The 12,969-nt window shown below is 40.5% G+C and overlaps 1 protein-coding gene across 1 annotated transcript in view; it reads left to right on the forward strand.

Annotated features, from left to right (window-relative positions):
- Positions 1 to 12,969, forward strand: part of SLC16A12 (solute carrier family 16 member 12) — a 75,031-nt gene that overhangs the window by 56,447 nt on the left and 5,615 nt on the right. Inside the window, 4 exon segments of the mRNA XM_036265494.1 lie at positions 1,203 to 1,454; positions 7,366 to 7,469; positions 10,474 to 10,617; positions 12,179 to 12,758. Of these exon segments, the coding sequence (XP_036121387.1) occupies positions 1,252 to 1,454; positions 7,366 to 7,469; positions 10,474 to 10,617; positions 12,179 to 12,758 (1,031 nt within the window). The 5' untranslated portion in view covers positions 1,203 to 1,251.

Genomic DNA, 12,969 nt, shown 5'->3' on the forward strand with positions numbered 1-12,969 from the left:
TATTCCAGCCTAGTTATATTCCTTTTTGCATATTCTGCCTATTCTCTGTGACAATTATAAGTACACACTTTACAGGGTTTTGTACAGCTTCTCTTACAAGATACACACAATTTGAGAGACTTCTTTTAAAACAAGTATTTTCATTGACTTTTAGAGAGAGGAAGGAAGAGGGAGAGAGAAACATTGACATAAGAGGGAACTAATTATCAGAGAGATACAAATTAAAATGACAGTGAGCTATCACCTCACACCTGCCAGACTGGCTGCCATCAACAAATCAACAAATGACAAGTGCTGGCGAGGGTGTGGAGGAAAGGGGACTCTAGTACACTGTTGGTGGGAATGCAGACTGGTGCAGCCACTATGGAAAACAATATGGAGTTTCCTCAAAAAATTAAAAATGGAACTGCTATTTGACCCCGTGATCCCACTTCTAGGAATATATCATAAGAATCCTGAAACACCAATTAGAAAGAATATATGCACCTCCAAATTCATAGTAGTGATATTTACAGTAGCTACAATCTGGAAACAGCTCAGATGAGTGGATAAAAATACTGTGGTACAATTGCACAACGGAATACTATGCAGCTATAAAAAGAAGGATCTCTTACCCTTTGAGATAGCATGGAGGGACCTGAAGAGGCTAACTGAAATAAGCCAGTCAGAGAAAGACAAGTATCACATAATCTCACTTATATGTGGAACCTAGTGAACAAAATAAACAGATGAACAAAATAGATCCAGAGACATGGAAACATGGAATAGACTCTCAGAGGGATGGACGTAGTGGGGCAGGAAAAGAATAACTAAAGAACTTATATGCATGTATGCATAACCCATGGCCATACACAGTGTAAAGGCCTGTGGGGGGGGCATGAAGGAGCGGGGTGGAGGTGTCAGTGGTGGAAAAAAGGGGGGACATCTATAATACTTTCAACAATAAAGATAATTTTTTTAAAAGGCTAGGGAAAATGGCATCAAACTAGGTGAATGTGGATTCAGCTAAAATTCAAGAGGATCTATCATTGAAAAAGAAGGAGGATGGGTACCAAGGACAGCTAAAGCTTTTGCCCCAGTCCAGTATTTTTAGTTACAAAGAATCATATGTAATGGGAAAGTATTCATCCTTTTTGCCCTGTGAAAAACCAACAGTTGGAGATGTCAGTATAATAAAATTATGTCCTGATTTTTTATTTTAGATGGCCTCCAGTAACCCACGTGCCAGGTAGCATTCTATGCCAATCTTGAATGTCAACAGGAAGTCGCTGGACAGTGAACTCGACCAAGATCATAATTGGGCAATTGGAGTAACTTGGAAAAGGAGAAAAAAGAATGGAAACCATGACAAAAGTAAATAGAGCTCGGTCCACCTCCCCGCCAGATGGAGGTTGGGGCTGGATGATTGTGGCCGGCTGCTTCCTTGTCACCATCTGTACCCGGGCAGTAACCAGGTAGGGGCAGTTTCTTCTTGATTTATTAAGATCATCTGGTTTGTCTTTTTTATTCTAAGTCTGCTTCATTCTATTTTTGAACCTGTCATAGTGAAAATATATATGTAATTGTATGGTGTGTGTGTGTGTGTGTGTGTGTATTTTCTTTGCTCGGATATCTTTTTCTCGGTAAGGAATGTGATTTTTCTGACACTGAAAAGTTCTGAATTGTGGTCTCTTCTATAATATCTGGTACATAAACCTAAAGTGTGAGGACATTTTTAGACCAAATAATGTGGCTATTCCAGCCATTTGTTTTCATAAGTGGCTCGTCCCAGAAAAGAAAAACATACCAGGTTAAAACAGTCCTTGAAAACCTCTTGACTCACTAGATACTGAGCCCTTGGAAGCATAAAGCCTTGTATTTAAATGCTTTGGCTTCATTTTGCACTTGGCTGTGGTGGTGGAGGCTGAGCTCAAGGCCGAAGGGGAGCAACAGCCTAAATGCAGGGTCACTCACTCACTCACTCACTCTCCTCTCCTCTCCTCTCCTTTTCCTTTTCCTAGGTGCATGTTTTGAGAAAGTTTCTTTTTTAAAAATTTATTTTAGTTTTCAGTTGTAGTTTGCATTCACTATTATGTATTAGTTTCAGGTGTACAGCATAAAAAATATGGAATGCTTCAAGAATGTGCGTTTTATCTCACATTTTATCTCGCAGGGGGTCATGCTCATCTCTGTGTTGTTCTAGTTTTAATTTTTTTTCTTTATTGATTTTAGAGAGAGAGGAAGGGAAAGGGAGGGAGAGATAGAAACATCGATAAGAGAGAACATCAATCAGCAGCCTCCTGCATGCCCCCCATTGGGGATCAGGCCCACAACCTGGGCACGTGCCCTCACCGGGAATTGAACCGATGACCTATAGGTGCATGGGTCGGCACTCAACCACTGAGCCACACCAGCCGGACATCGTCCCGGTTTTAGTGTAGGTGCTACCGAAGCGATCACATCGCTCTCTTTTTCCTCTGTCCGAGAGCATAGTGTCGAAAGTGCCCGAGTTAAGTGAGTGGACATTGAGACTCACTGGAACAGATTGGTACACGGGCCAGCACTTTCCTCACAGGTGCTCCCGTTCAGACTGAACTCTTCTTCTCTGGAAGCTCACACTTGGCAGCAAACGAAAGCAATTTGCACTAATAACTTTATTTGATGGCATCATCAATAAAAACATTGATGTTACCTTCATAACAAAAAGAAGCAGGATGCTTGTTTTTGCTACAATAAAGGTTAGTTAATTATGCGTCGCGTTAAATGGTAGATTCCTTTCGAGTAATACAGTTGGCGTTGAGTTTGATTTTGCTCCCACCTGTGTTACGGAGCTTGTGTTCTGGGGGTGAGGAGGTCGTAGAGTTAAAAGGAATCTTTTTCATATTGGTTTTTACCTGGGGAAGCTTCCGTCATTCCATGATGGGAAAGTTCTGGAGGTGAGCTCTAGGAAGGGCTGCTAGAAACCGAAAGGAGGATTGTGCCTGTTAGAGGTCACTGGGAGAGGCTGACAGAAGGGTACCTGAGCAGAATAAGCTTATAGGAAGAAAAGTGTGAAGACCCAGCCAGCATCAGAATCTAAATGTCATGAGCCAGGAAGCAGCCAAGAGAACCTGAGACGGACGAGGAAATCAGCCTGCAGGGTCTGCCAGTTCAGAGAATCAGTGCCTACCCGGCAGTTAATTTTTTCTCCCCCTCCCCCCCCCGCCAGTTTTAATGAGAAATAATTGACATACATCCCTGTATAAGTTTAAGGCATAAAGCATGATTTACATATACTGTGAAATGATTACAACAGTTTCAGCTAACACCCACTTCTCATATAGATACAAAAAAAAAAAGAAAAGAAAAATCAGATTTTGTCCATGATAAGAATTCTTAGATTTATTTATTTTTTAAATCCCTTCCCTGTATATCATACAGCAGTGTTAGCTATAGTCATCATGTTGTACATTACATCCCTAGTACTTATTTTTTTAAATTAATTTATTTTTGTTTCAGATATTTCTCCTTTTTCCCCCATCGACACTCTCCTCCAGATCCCCCCCCCCCCCGCCCCATCCCCAGTATTGTCTATGTCCATGTTTATGCATACATGTATATAAGTTCTGTGGTTTATCTCTTCCCTCCTCCCACTTCCGGCCCCCTCTTCTGAGGTTTGTCAGTCTGTACCCTACTTCTATGTCTCTGGGTCTATTTTGTTCATCAGTTTGTTTTGTTCATTATATTCCACAAGTGAGATCATGTGGTATTTGTCTATTTCTGATTTGCTTGTTTTGCTTAGGATAATATTCTCCAGGTTCCTCCATGTCGTCTCAAAAGATAAGTGATCTTTTTTTCTTACAGCTGCATAGTATTCCATTGTATACATGTACCACAGCTTTTTTATCCACTCATCTATTGATGGACACTTGGACTGTTTCCAGATCTTAGCGATTGAAAATAGTGCTGGTATAAACATAGGGGTACATATATTCTTTCTGATTGGTGTTTCAAGCTTCTTAGGATATATTCCTAGAAGTGGAATCACTGGGTCAAATGGCAGTTCAATTTTTAATTTTTTGAGGTAAAACCATATTGTTTTCCATAGTGGCTGAACCAGTCTGCATTTCCACCAGCAGTGTACTAGAGTCCTCTTTTCTCTACACCCTTGCCAGCATTGTTTGATGATTTGTTTGTGACAGACATTCTGACAGGTGTGAGGTGATACCTCATTGTTGTTTTAATTTGCATCTCTCTGATGATTAGTGACGTTGAGCATTTTTTCATATGTGTCTTGGCCATTTGTATGTCCTGTTTGGAGAGGTGTCTATTTAGGTCCTCTGCCCATTTTTAAATTGGGTTCTTTGTCTTCCTTTTAATGAGTTGTATGAGTACTTCATATATTTTGGAAATTAACCCCTTATCTGATATATCATTGGTAATTATGCTCTTCCATATAGTGGATTCCCTTTCCATTTTTTTTTAATCCTCACCTGAGGACATTTTTGCATTTATCTTCAGATACAGCAGGAGGGAGAGAGGTAGGAAGAAAGCGAACAAAATATCGATGTGGGAGAGACACATCAACTGGTTGCCACCCACATGACACCAACTGGGACCAGGGACTAACTGCAACAGAGGTACGTGCCCTTAGTGGGAACCAAACCCGAGACTCTCTGGTCCACTGGCCGATGCCCTAACCACTGAGCAAAACCATCCAGGGCCCCTTTCCATTTTGATACTTGTTCATTTTGCTGTGCAGAAGCTTTTTAGTTTGATGTAGTCCCACGTGTTCCATTTTTTACTTTGTTTCTCTTGCCCCTAGTACTTATTTATTGTATAACCGGAAGTTGTAACTTTATTTAAAAAAATATGTTTTTATAGATTTTTTTAGAGAGAAAGGAAGAGAGAGAAATAGAAACATCGATGTGAGGAGAAACATCCTTTGGCTGCCTCCTGCATGCCCCCTACTGGGGATCGAGTGCACAACCCAGGCATGTGCCCTGACAGGAATGGAACTGGAACCTCTTAGTCCATGGGGCCATGCTCAATCTACTGAGCCACACCAGCCAGGCTGGAAGTTCTACCTTTTAACCACCTGGCTCTACTTCCTCATCCCCCACCCTCCACATCTGATAACCACAAAGCTAATCTCTTTTTCTATTAGTTTTGTATTGTTTTTGTTTTTTGTTTAAAAAAATCCACATGTAAGTGAGATCATATAGTTATTTGTCTTTCTCTTTCTGACTTATTTCACCTAGCATAATGCCTTCAATACTGGATCACATGGTGGTTCTGTTTTTAATATTTTGAGGATCCTCCATTCTGTTTTCCATAGTGGCTGTACCAGTTCATAGTTCCACAACAGTGTATAAGGGTTCCTTTTTTTCTAGCATTTGTTACCTCTTATATTTTGAGCATGGTGTGGGTGATAGCTCATTGTAGTTTTAATTTGCATTCCCTAATGACTAGTAATGTTGAGCATCTTTTTTATGTACCTATTCACCGTTAGCACATATTCTTTGATGAAATGTCTATTTAGGTGCATTGCCCATTTCTTTATTTGGGTTATTTGTTTTTTTTTTACTGTTGAGTTGAATGAGTAATTTATGTTTTGGATATTATAATACCCTTTATCAGATATATGATTTGCGAATATTTTTTCCCATTCCATGAGTTGTCTTTTCACTTTGTTAACGGCTTATTTTGCTGTGCAGAGCTTTTTAGTTTGATATAGTCCCATTTGTTTGATTTTTATTTTGTTGCTTATGCTATAGGTGCCATATCCAAAAAAATCATTACCAAGAGCCATGTCAAGGAGCTTTTGTCCAATGTTTTCTGCTAGAAGTTTCATGGTTTCAGGTCTTACATTTAAGTCTCTAAACCAGTTCAAGTTAATTTTTGTGTGTGAGTGGTGTAAGATATGGGTTCAGTTTCATTCTTATACATGTGAATATCCAATTATCTCAGCACCATTTGTTGAACAGACTGTCTTTTCTTCACTTTAGTTTCCTTTTCAATTATTAGTTGACTGTAAATGCTTAGGTTAATTTCTGGGCTCTCAATTCTGTTCCATTGATCTATTTGTCCATTTTTATGCCAACACCATACTGTTTTGATGACTATAGCTTTATAATATAGCTTGAAATCAAGAAGTGTGATACTTCCTGTTTTGGTTTTCTTTCTCAAGATTCTTTGGCTATTTGGGGTTTTTATAATTAACTATTTTTCAACATAAAAATTTCTCATCTCCTTGTTTCTATCACTGTTTCTGTATGCCCCCACATATGTGTGTCTGTGTGTGTGAGTGTGTGTATACATCCATATTTTTCCGATTGCATAAGAAAGCATGTTCATTGTAAAAATACAAAATGATGAATAAAGACAAAAAATAAAATAATTTATAATCTTACAATTCACATGCAATGACTAGTACTTTTTGGTTCATATGTTTTCAGGCTATTTTTTATTGACATAAACATATATTTATAAAAATAAGCCCTTACCATATGAACTATTTTGTAACTTACTTTTAAACTTAATGTTTATTTTCAGATCAAAACAGATAAAATCATTGTTAATACCTAATAATATTTCATATTTTTGATATGCTAAAATTTATTTAACCAGTCCCTTAATGGACAAATAGGTTGGTTATAATATTCTATTAATAATTCTCCAGAACATCTTCTTTTATGTATATCTAATATCATCATCATCATCATCATCATCTGTTTATTATTTTTGATTAAAACCTAGAACTGAGCCCTGGTCAAGTGGCTCAATTGGCTGGAGCATTGTCCTGTACATCAAAAGGTTGCCAATTTGATTCCCAGTGAAGGCACTGACCCAGGTTGTGGGTTTGATCCCCAATATAGAGAACAACTGATCAATGTTTCTCTCTCTCTCCCCCTTTTTCTCCCTAAAATCAATAAAAACATATTCTCGAGTGAGGATAAAAACAAAAACCAAAAAACCCAAAAACCTAGAAGTGAATTTGCTGGTGATGTTTAACTCTTTATTGTCAAATTTTAACTTTTATAACAACCTCTTACATGTTACAGATGTTAGTTAAATATTAAGATGAATAAGAATACATGTTTGTGGCCTGCCATCTTTTTTGTAAGACCTTCTCTATAGCAGCGATCTTCATATCCACTTGACTTCAACAGCCCCTCTAGTGGACGAACACTTGTTCTTATCCTTTAGAAGGGCCCAATGGCTAGCTTGGTTAGCTTCTGATTTCCCATTGACTATGGTCCAGCAGAGTTTCACTGAAAACCAGTTTAAACCCATGAAGACTGGAACACTGGATGGAACCAAAGCTTTAAGCTCTGATTCAAATTCACATTCATTTTCTTTCTTTCTTTTTTTTTTGGTATAACATGCTTGTACTCTCTTTTTCAGATGTATTTCAATTTTTTTTGTGGAGTTCCAGACATACTTCACTCAGGATTATGCACAAACAGCATGGATCCATTCCATTGTGGACTGTGTGACCATGCTCTGTGGTAAGTATCACTAGGGACAGATAATTATTGGCTACTGCCAAACTGTATATGACAATGATCTTCTACTGCCTTTGATCACCAATTTTTTCTTTGTAGAAAGACTATTGTAAAAATTGGCTAAGACTACAAGAAAAGGTTGATCCTACCTTCAGCCAAACCTAGTAAGACATGCTCTGGGAATTAATGTTTTTGGCTGATGTCAGATGGAACAGATAATTAATCATGCAAGAGAACAGATACTATTTGGTTCTTCTATATAAAGATAGGATACTGGGCATCATAGCACTTGTCCTGATTTTGGAAGCAGCTAATCATACAGTATATACTTGGCTTCTTTCTTCCAAATGCTGTGATCCCCTCATTCTCCAGTCTTTTTTTTTTTTTTTTTATCCTTACCCAAGGACATTTTTCCATTTTTTACTCAGATAGAGCGGGAAGGAGAGAGAGGAAGAGAGAGAAACATAGATGTGAAAGGGACACATCGAGTGGCCGCCACCCACACGACCCAACCAGGGCCGGGGACAAACTGCAGCCAAGGTACATGCCCTTAGCGGGAACCGAACCCAGGTCTCTGTGGACCGCAGGCTGATGCTCTAACTGCTGAGCCAAACCGGCCAGGGCTCATTCTCCAGTCTTATAAACAGTCCCTGGTTAGCACCGTGAGCCATTTCTATATGATCTCCTTAAATGAGTGCAAACAATATGTGCATTGCATCTCAAGTCTTTTTTTTATTCCATTTCCTTCCCAGAGGTTTCGAACTTTGTCTCATAAATTTCATCATTTTTCATGCATAAATCTTCATTCTTAGAGAAGTATTGGGAAGGATAGGATGGTGCGACCCTGAGATGAATACATTCACCACGGCTATCATTTCATTCAAGAAACCCCAGTGGTGCTATGTACAGGGTAAATAGAGGGTTTTCTACATAAATGGAATTTCTCATTCTATTTATATAGTAGAGGTTGAGATTTTTAAAAATCGCTTTCAAACCAAAGTTACTGAATTAGTGGCTTAGAGAGTTTCTGAGATTGAATAAAATGGATATGCTCTATTTGCATGCTAGACCCATTTAATCCTCTCATTGAGATGAATCCTGAATATTTTAGAAAAGTGCTATCTCCAGGCCATGTCTTTGTGGTAAAGAGAAATACTATATTATTTAGTAACTTATAAATAATATTACCTGATTCCATTCTGGGTACTAGTTCATATTTATTTGTAGAAATAAAAAGTACATACTCAGGACTCAATCGACTTGGGTTGAAATTTATTTCCTTTGTTGGGAGGAATTTGAGAGCAATTCTAGAACTAAAAGATTTCATGAGATGGCTAAATTGACTCTTCTGATAACACTGGAAGATCTTAAGGGATAAAAAGAATAATATCTGTGGGTTTTCTAGCCTGTCTATATATGTACATATTTTTTAAACCAATGAGACGGTCACTGGGTCTTCAGGGCCATGTGCTTAGTCACAGCCTCTCTATGAGCAAGTCAAGAGAGCCGTGTATATCTTTCCCAAAGGTCACAGGTGACTTATTTCCCTCACTGTTATCTTTTGGAGACTATTTATAATCCCCCAAAGAGGAATAAATGACCAATATGGTCAAAATGACCATGTGAGACACTGACCCAAAGCAGGGTCATGTTAACATGACCTTAAATATGCAGCACATTTAAATTCCATGTAAGGACTTGCAGCCTGTTGTACCCAGTTACCATATGCCTACTTGCTCACCTGGCAATATTCGTTAAGCGCAGAGTATGAACTAGAGGCTGCAGCATCACATCTAAGACACTCACTGGGGACATATCTGCCCTGTAATGAACAAAGAAGTGAACATTTTTCATTGGCTTTGGTGAACATTTTGTCACTTTTCCAATAACCATAGCAGCAGCAGCCTGGAAAATTTTCAGGAGATTTGCTCATTCCTATTCTCTAGAGGTTATATATATGGCCAGCTACTGTTTTAACTGGACAGCAGACATCAGGCTGATGACTGATTCTATCATGTACATTTGAATCAGGCCTAAATTTCAACCTCATCAATACAAAAATTATTCTCCACTGATACCAGAGAACTGGCTTTTCTGATCTTGTTACTAGGAGTACTGGTATTAGCATGAACTGTTCCTTAGAAACAAATTCACTTGCTTTTCTTACCCATCCCCTTGCCATGAGTTTAGGAGACTCAAGAAGCCAGAGGAACAGGTTGAAAGAACCCTGAACTTGGTATCAGTGAACTGAGCTCTACTTCTTGGTGGTCTTGGGCATGTTGTATTCCCTCGGGCTTCAATTTCTCATTGGCCTTTTCCAGCCTTAATCAATATTCTACAAACCTGGAAACGGGTACAATTCTGACGCCTTGTTAAACCACAAATAGAGCGAGGCCCACCAAAATGTCACCATGGGTGTGAGCATTTTCCTAGATTGTTCTGGGTTTCGATTTCTCATCCATAGGGTCTCCTAAAGCTTAAAAAAACAGTGCCAGATTGTGACATTTGTCCATCATCTTTCTGCCTGGCCTCTTCTTGTATAGCACTGCTGGCCACCTGGTGATGCCCACTTTCCTTCTTCACCAATTAGCCGCCATCATTATTGCTAATGGTGTATGACTGATACTGCATGAAAAATACAAGGTACATCCATGAGCAAGTGACATGTACTTTTAAAATGAAGAGTTGATTCATTGCTTTACCCCCTCCCCCCCACCAATCCTGGGATTGTGGCTGTAATAGAATGGAGAAGTGGAATGAGTACTGGAATGAAGTCAGGACACTTGATCCTAACTTCAACTTTGCTGCTTAATTCTCTTTGTGACCATGGACCAGTCATGTTCTCTCTCCTCAGTTTCCAAATCTGTAGAATGAGTGTGCAGGGGCTGAGGGTGGGGCTGGATGCTCTAAAGGTCAGTGGTTCTCTGCTCTGCCAATGCAGCACCCCAGCCTTTTCACAGTGCCCTCAAGGCCTTTCTGTTGAACCTATTTATTATTGTTTTTGAAGCTCCACTTGGGAGTGTTGTCAGTAACCATTTATCCTGTCAAGTGGGAATCATGCTGGGTGGCTTGCTTGCATCTACTGGTCTCATCCTGGGCTCCTTTGCCACCAGTCTGAAGCATCTCTACCTCACTCTGGGAGTTCTTACAGGTAAGGGCAATTGCACCCCTTGTCTCACCCCACCACATTCAGGAGTTGTCAAGCACATCAACAGAGCAGTAATTCATAAATTATTCACTTTGTTAGATGCATAATTGAGCTGACCTAGCGTGTGTCTACCTACCTGGCAGCCAAACAAAAGAGCTGGGAGTGCAACTGATTGTACGGCTGCAATGAAAACACATCACACTTGAACTCAGCCACACAACGGAAGTGACTGCTGGCTTTCCCTCTGGCAGAGGCATGTGGCTGAGAGTCTGTGCAAAGAAGCCTCGAGATATTAGCCAGGGCAACATAAATTTTCAGCAATGATCATTCTCCCAATATCTTTGACAAGATGTTAAAATACTATCTGCAGTTGACTTGAGTTGCCCCTGCTTTGTAGTGAATAGGATTGTCCAATAAATGGGGGTTTCAAATTTTAAGAAGTGAATATTCTCCTGTTTTACATTCTCTCTCAATGTTATGGAAGTATACTTTAGAGAATCATAATGAACCCCATGGAAAGAGAAGCAACATATCTATTCCATAAGGGGACTGTGTAGGATCAAGGTGGGGCCGGTTGGTAGGACTGGAGTAGCAGTTTGCCCATCACTCAGAGGGGTGTGGGAAGTTGCACTAACTCACGTCCAGCACTGTGCCTCAGTGGGTAGCACGATCAGGCCAATAAATGGTTTAACTCACAGACAGCCTATATATCTAGCTCTGTTACCTCAGAAAAGTATCCGCCCTATGTAACCCAAAGGGTCTGGCTCCTAGCGTGTCCAGTCATCCCAGGTTAGCAGAGATTGTCCTGGTCTTAGCACTGAGTCTCCCATCTGGGACACCCCTGAGGTCAGGCCAGTTGGATGACTGGTCACCCTGAGCTGCAGCTAAAGGGAGTTCTTTTTCTTCCTTGACCTTAGATGCTATGAATTCTAGGTTTAAAGCCCTTCAGATTTTCTTGATTTAAAAAGAATAGATGCTGAAAATCTTTAAGAGGCCTCCTGCTGACTTCAAGAGATATTTTCAGGTTACTCTGTCCATGTGATGTTCATGTATAAATTGGCATGATGTTTTCCAATTAGGTGAAATTACTCTGGAAGTTTCATGGGGTCATATGTGCTATTTACACCCAAATTTTAGAGTAGTCCAGATTATCAGACGTGTGTCTTCACAGGCAGTAAAGCTTTGAGGCAATTCTCTGGATAATTTAAATTAAAAGGAGGTGTTGGGGAGAGTAAATTTTATAGGTCAGCACTAGCCTGATTTTTTACTTAATTGAAATTTATAGGTGTAATAGTGTTTAAGTTCTTCATTTCATTTTTTTTTTTTTTAAAAGAAGTCATATTTCCTTAAAGCTTTTCTTCCCAAGAAGAAAGTCATATATATGCTATGTTTTCCAAATTGTGGATGGCTGGTGAGGGGAGACAGATTCCTTTTCAGCTTGGTGTTTTAAAGGGGTTAACAGAAGGTCAGATTTTCTTCAAAGCAAGTAACTTCATTCCGAGATATTTTCTTGCACCGGCTGTTTTTGGTGTACCAGCACCCACAGAGTCCTCTTTATCCTCAGGTCTTGGATTTGCACTTTGTTACTCTCCAGCTATCGCCATGGTTGGCAAGTATTTCAGCAGACGGAAAGCCCTTGCTTACGGGATCGCCATGTCGGGCAGTGGCATCGGAACCTTCATCCTGGCTCCTGCGGTTCAGCTCCTCATTGAACAGTTTTCCTGGCGGGGGGCGTTACTCATTCTTGGGGGCTTCGTCTTGAACCTCTGTGTTTGCGGTGCCTTGATGCGGCCCATCACTCTTCGAGAGGACCGGACAGCTCCAGAGCAGAACCATGTCTGTCGACCTCAGAAACAAGACTGGAAGCCGGCGTCTCCCTGCTCCCCGGGGGCTGCAGGACCAGGGCAGACCTGCCGCTGCTGCTCCTTGCAGCAGGAGTACAGTTTCTTACTGCTGTCGGACTTCGCCGTGTTCGCCGTCTCCGTCCTGTTCATGGCTTACGGCTGCAGCCCTCTCTTTGTGTACCTGGTGCCTTATGCGCTGAGCGTGGGAGTGAGTCACCAGCAGGCTGCCTTCCTCATGTCCACGCTTGGGGTGATCGACATCATTGGCAATGTCACATTTGGATGGCTAACCAACAGAAGGTAAAGTCTGTGAAACCACCTTGGTTCCCCATCAGGGGACTAGAAGCTTTGACTGTCACTTAACCCCCTTTGCCTGGAGGATACGTAGGTCTGAATAATGTTAACGCGTTTTCAGTGTCCAAAGGCAACTGGCTTGCTGGTTCTTCGGGTCAGAGGTTGGCAAACTTGTTCTGTGAAGGGACAGGTAGCAATGTTTTTGGCTTTGTGGGTC

The sequence above is a fragment of the Molossus molossus genome, unplaced genomic scaffold (assembly GCF_014108415.1).
Source record: "Molossus molossus isolate mMolMol1 unplaced genomic scaffold, mMolMol1.p scaffold_m16_p_17, whole genome shotgun sequence".
Lineage (NCBI taxonomy): Eukaryota > Metazoa > Chordata > Mammalia > Chiroptera > Molossidae > Molossus > Molossus molossus.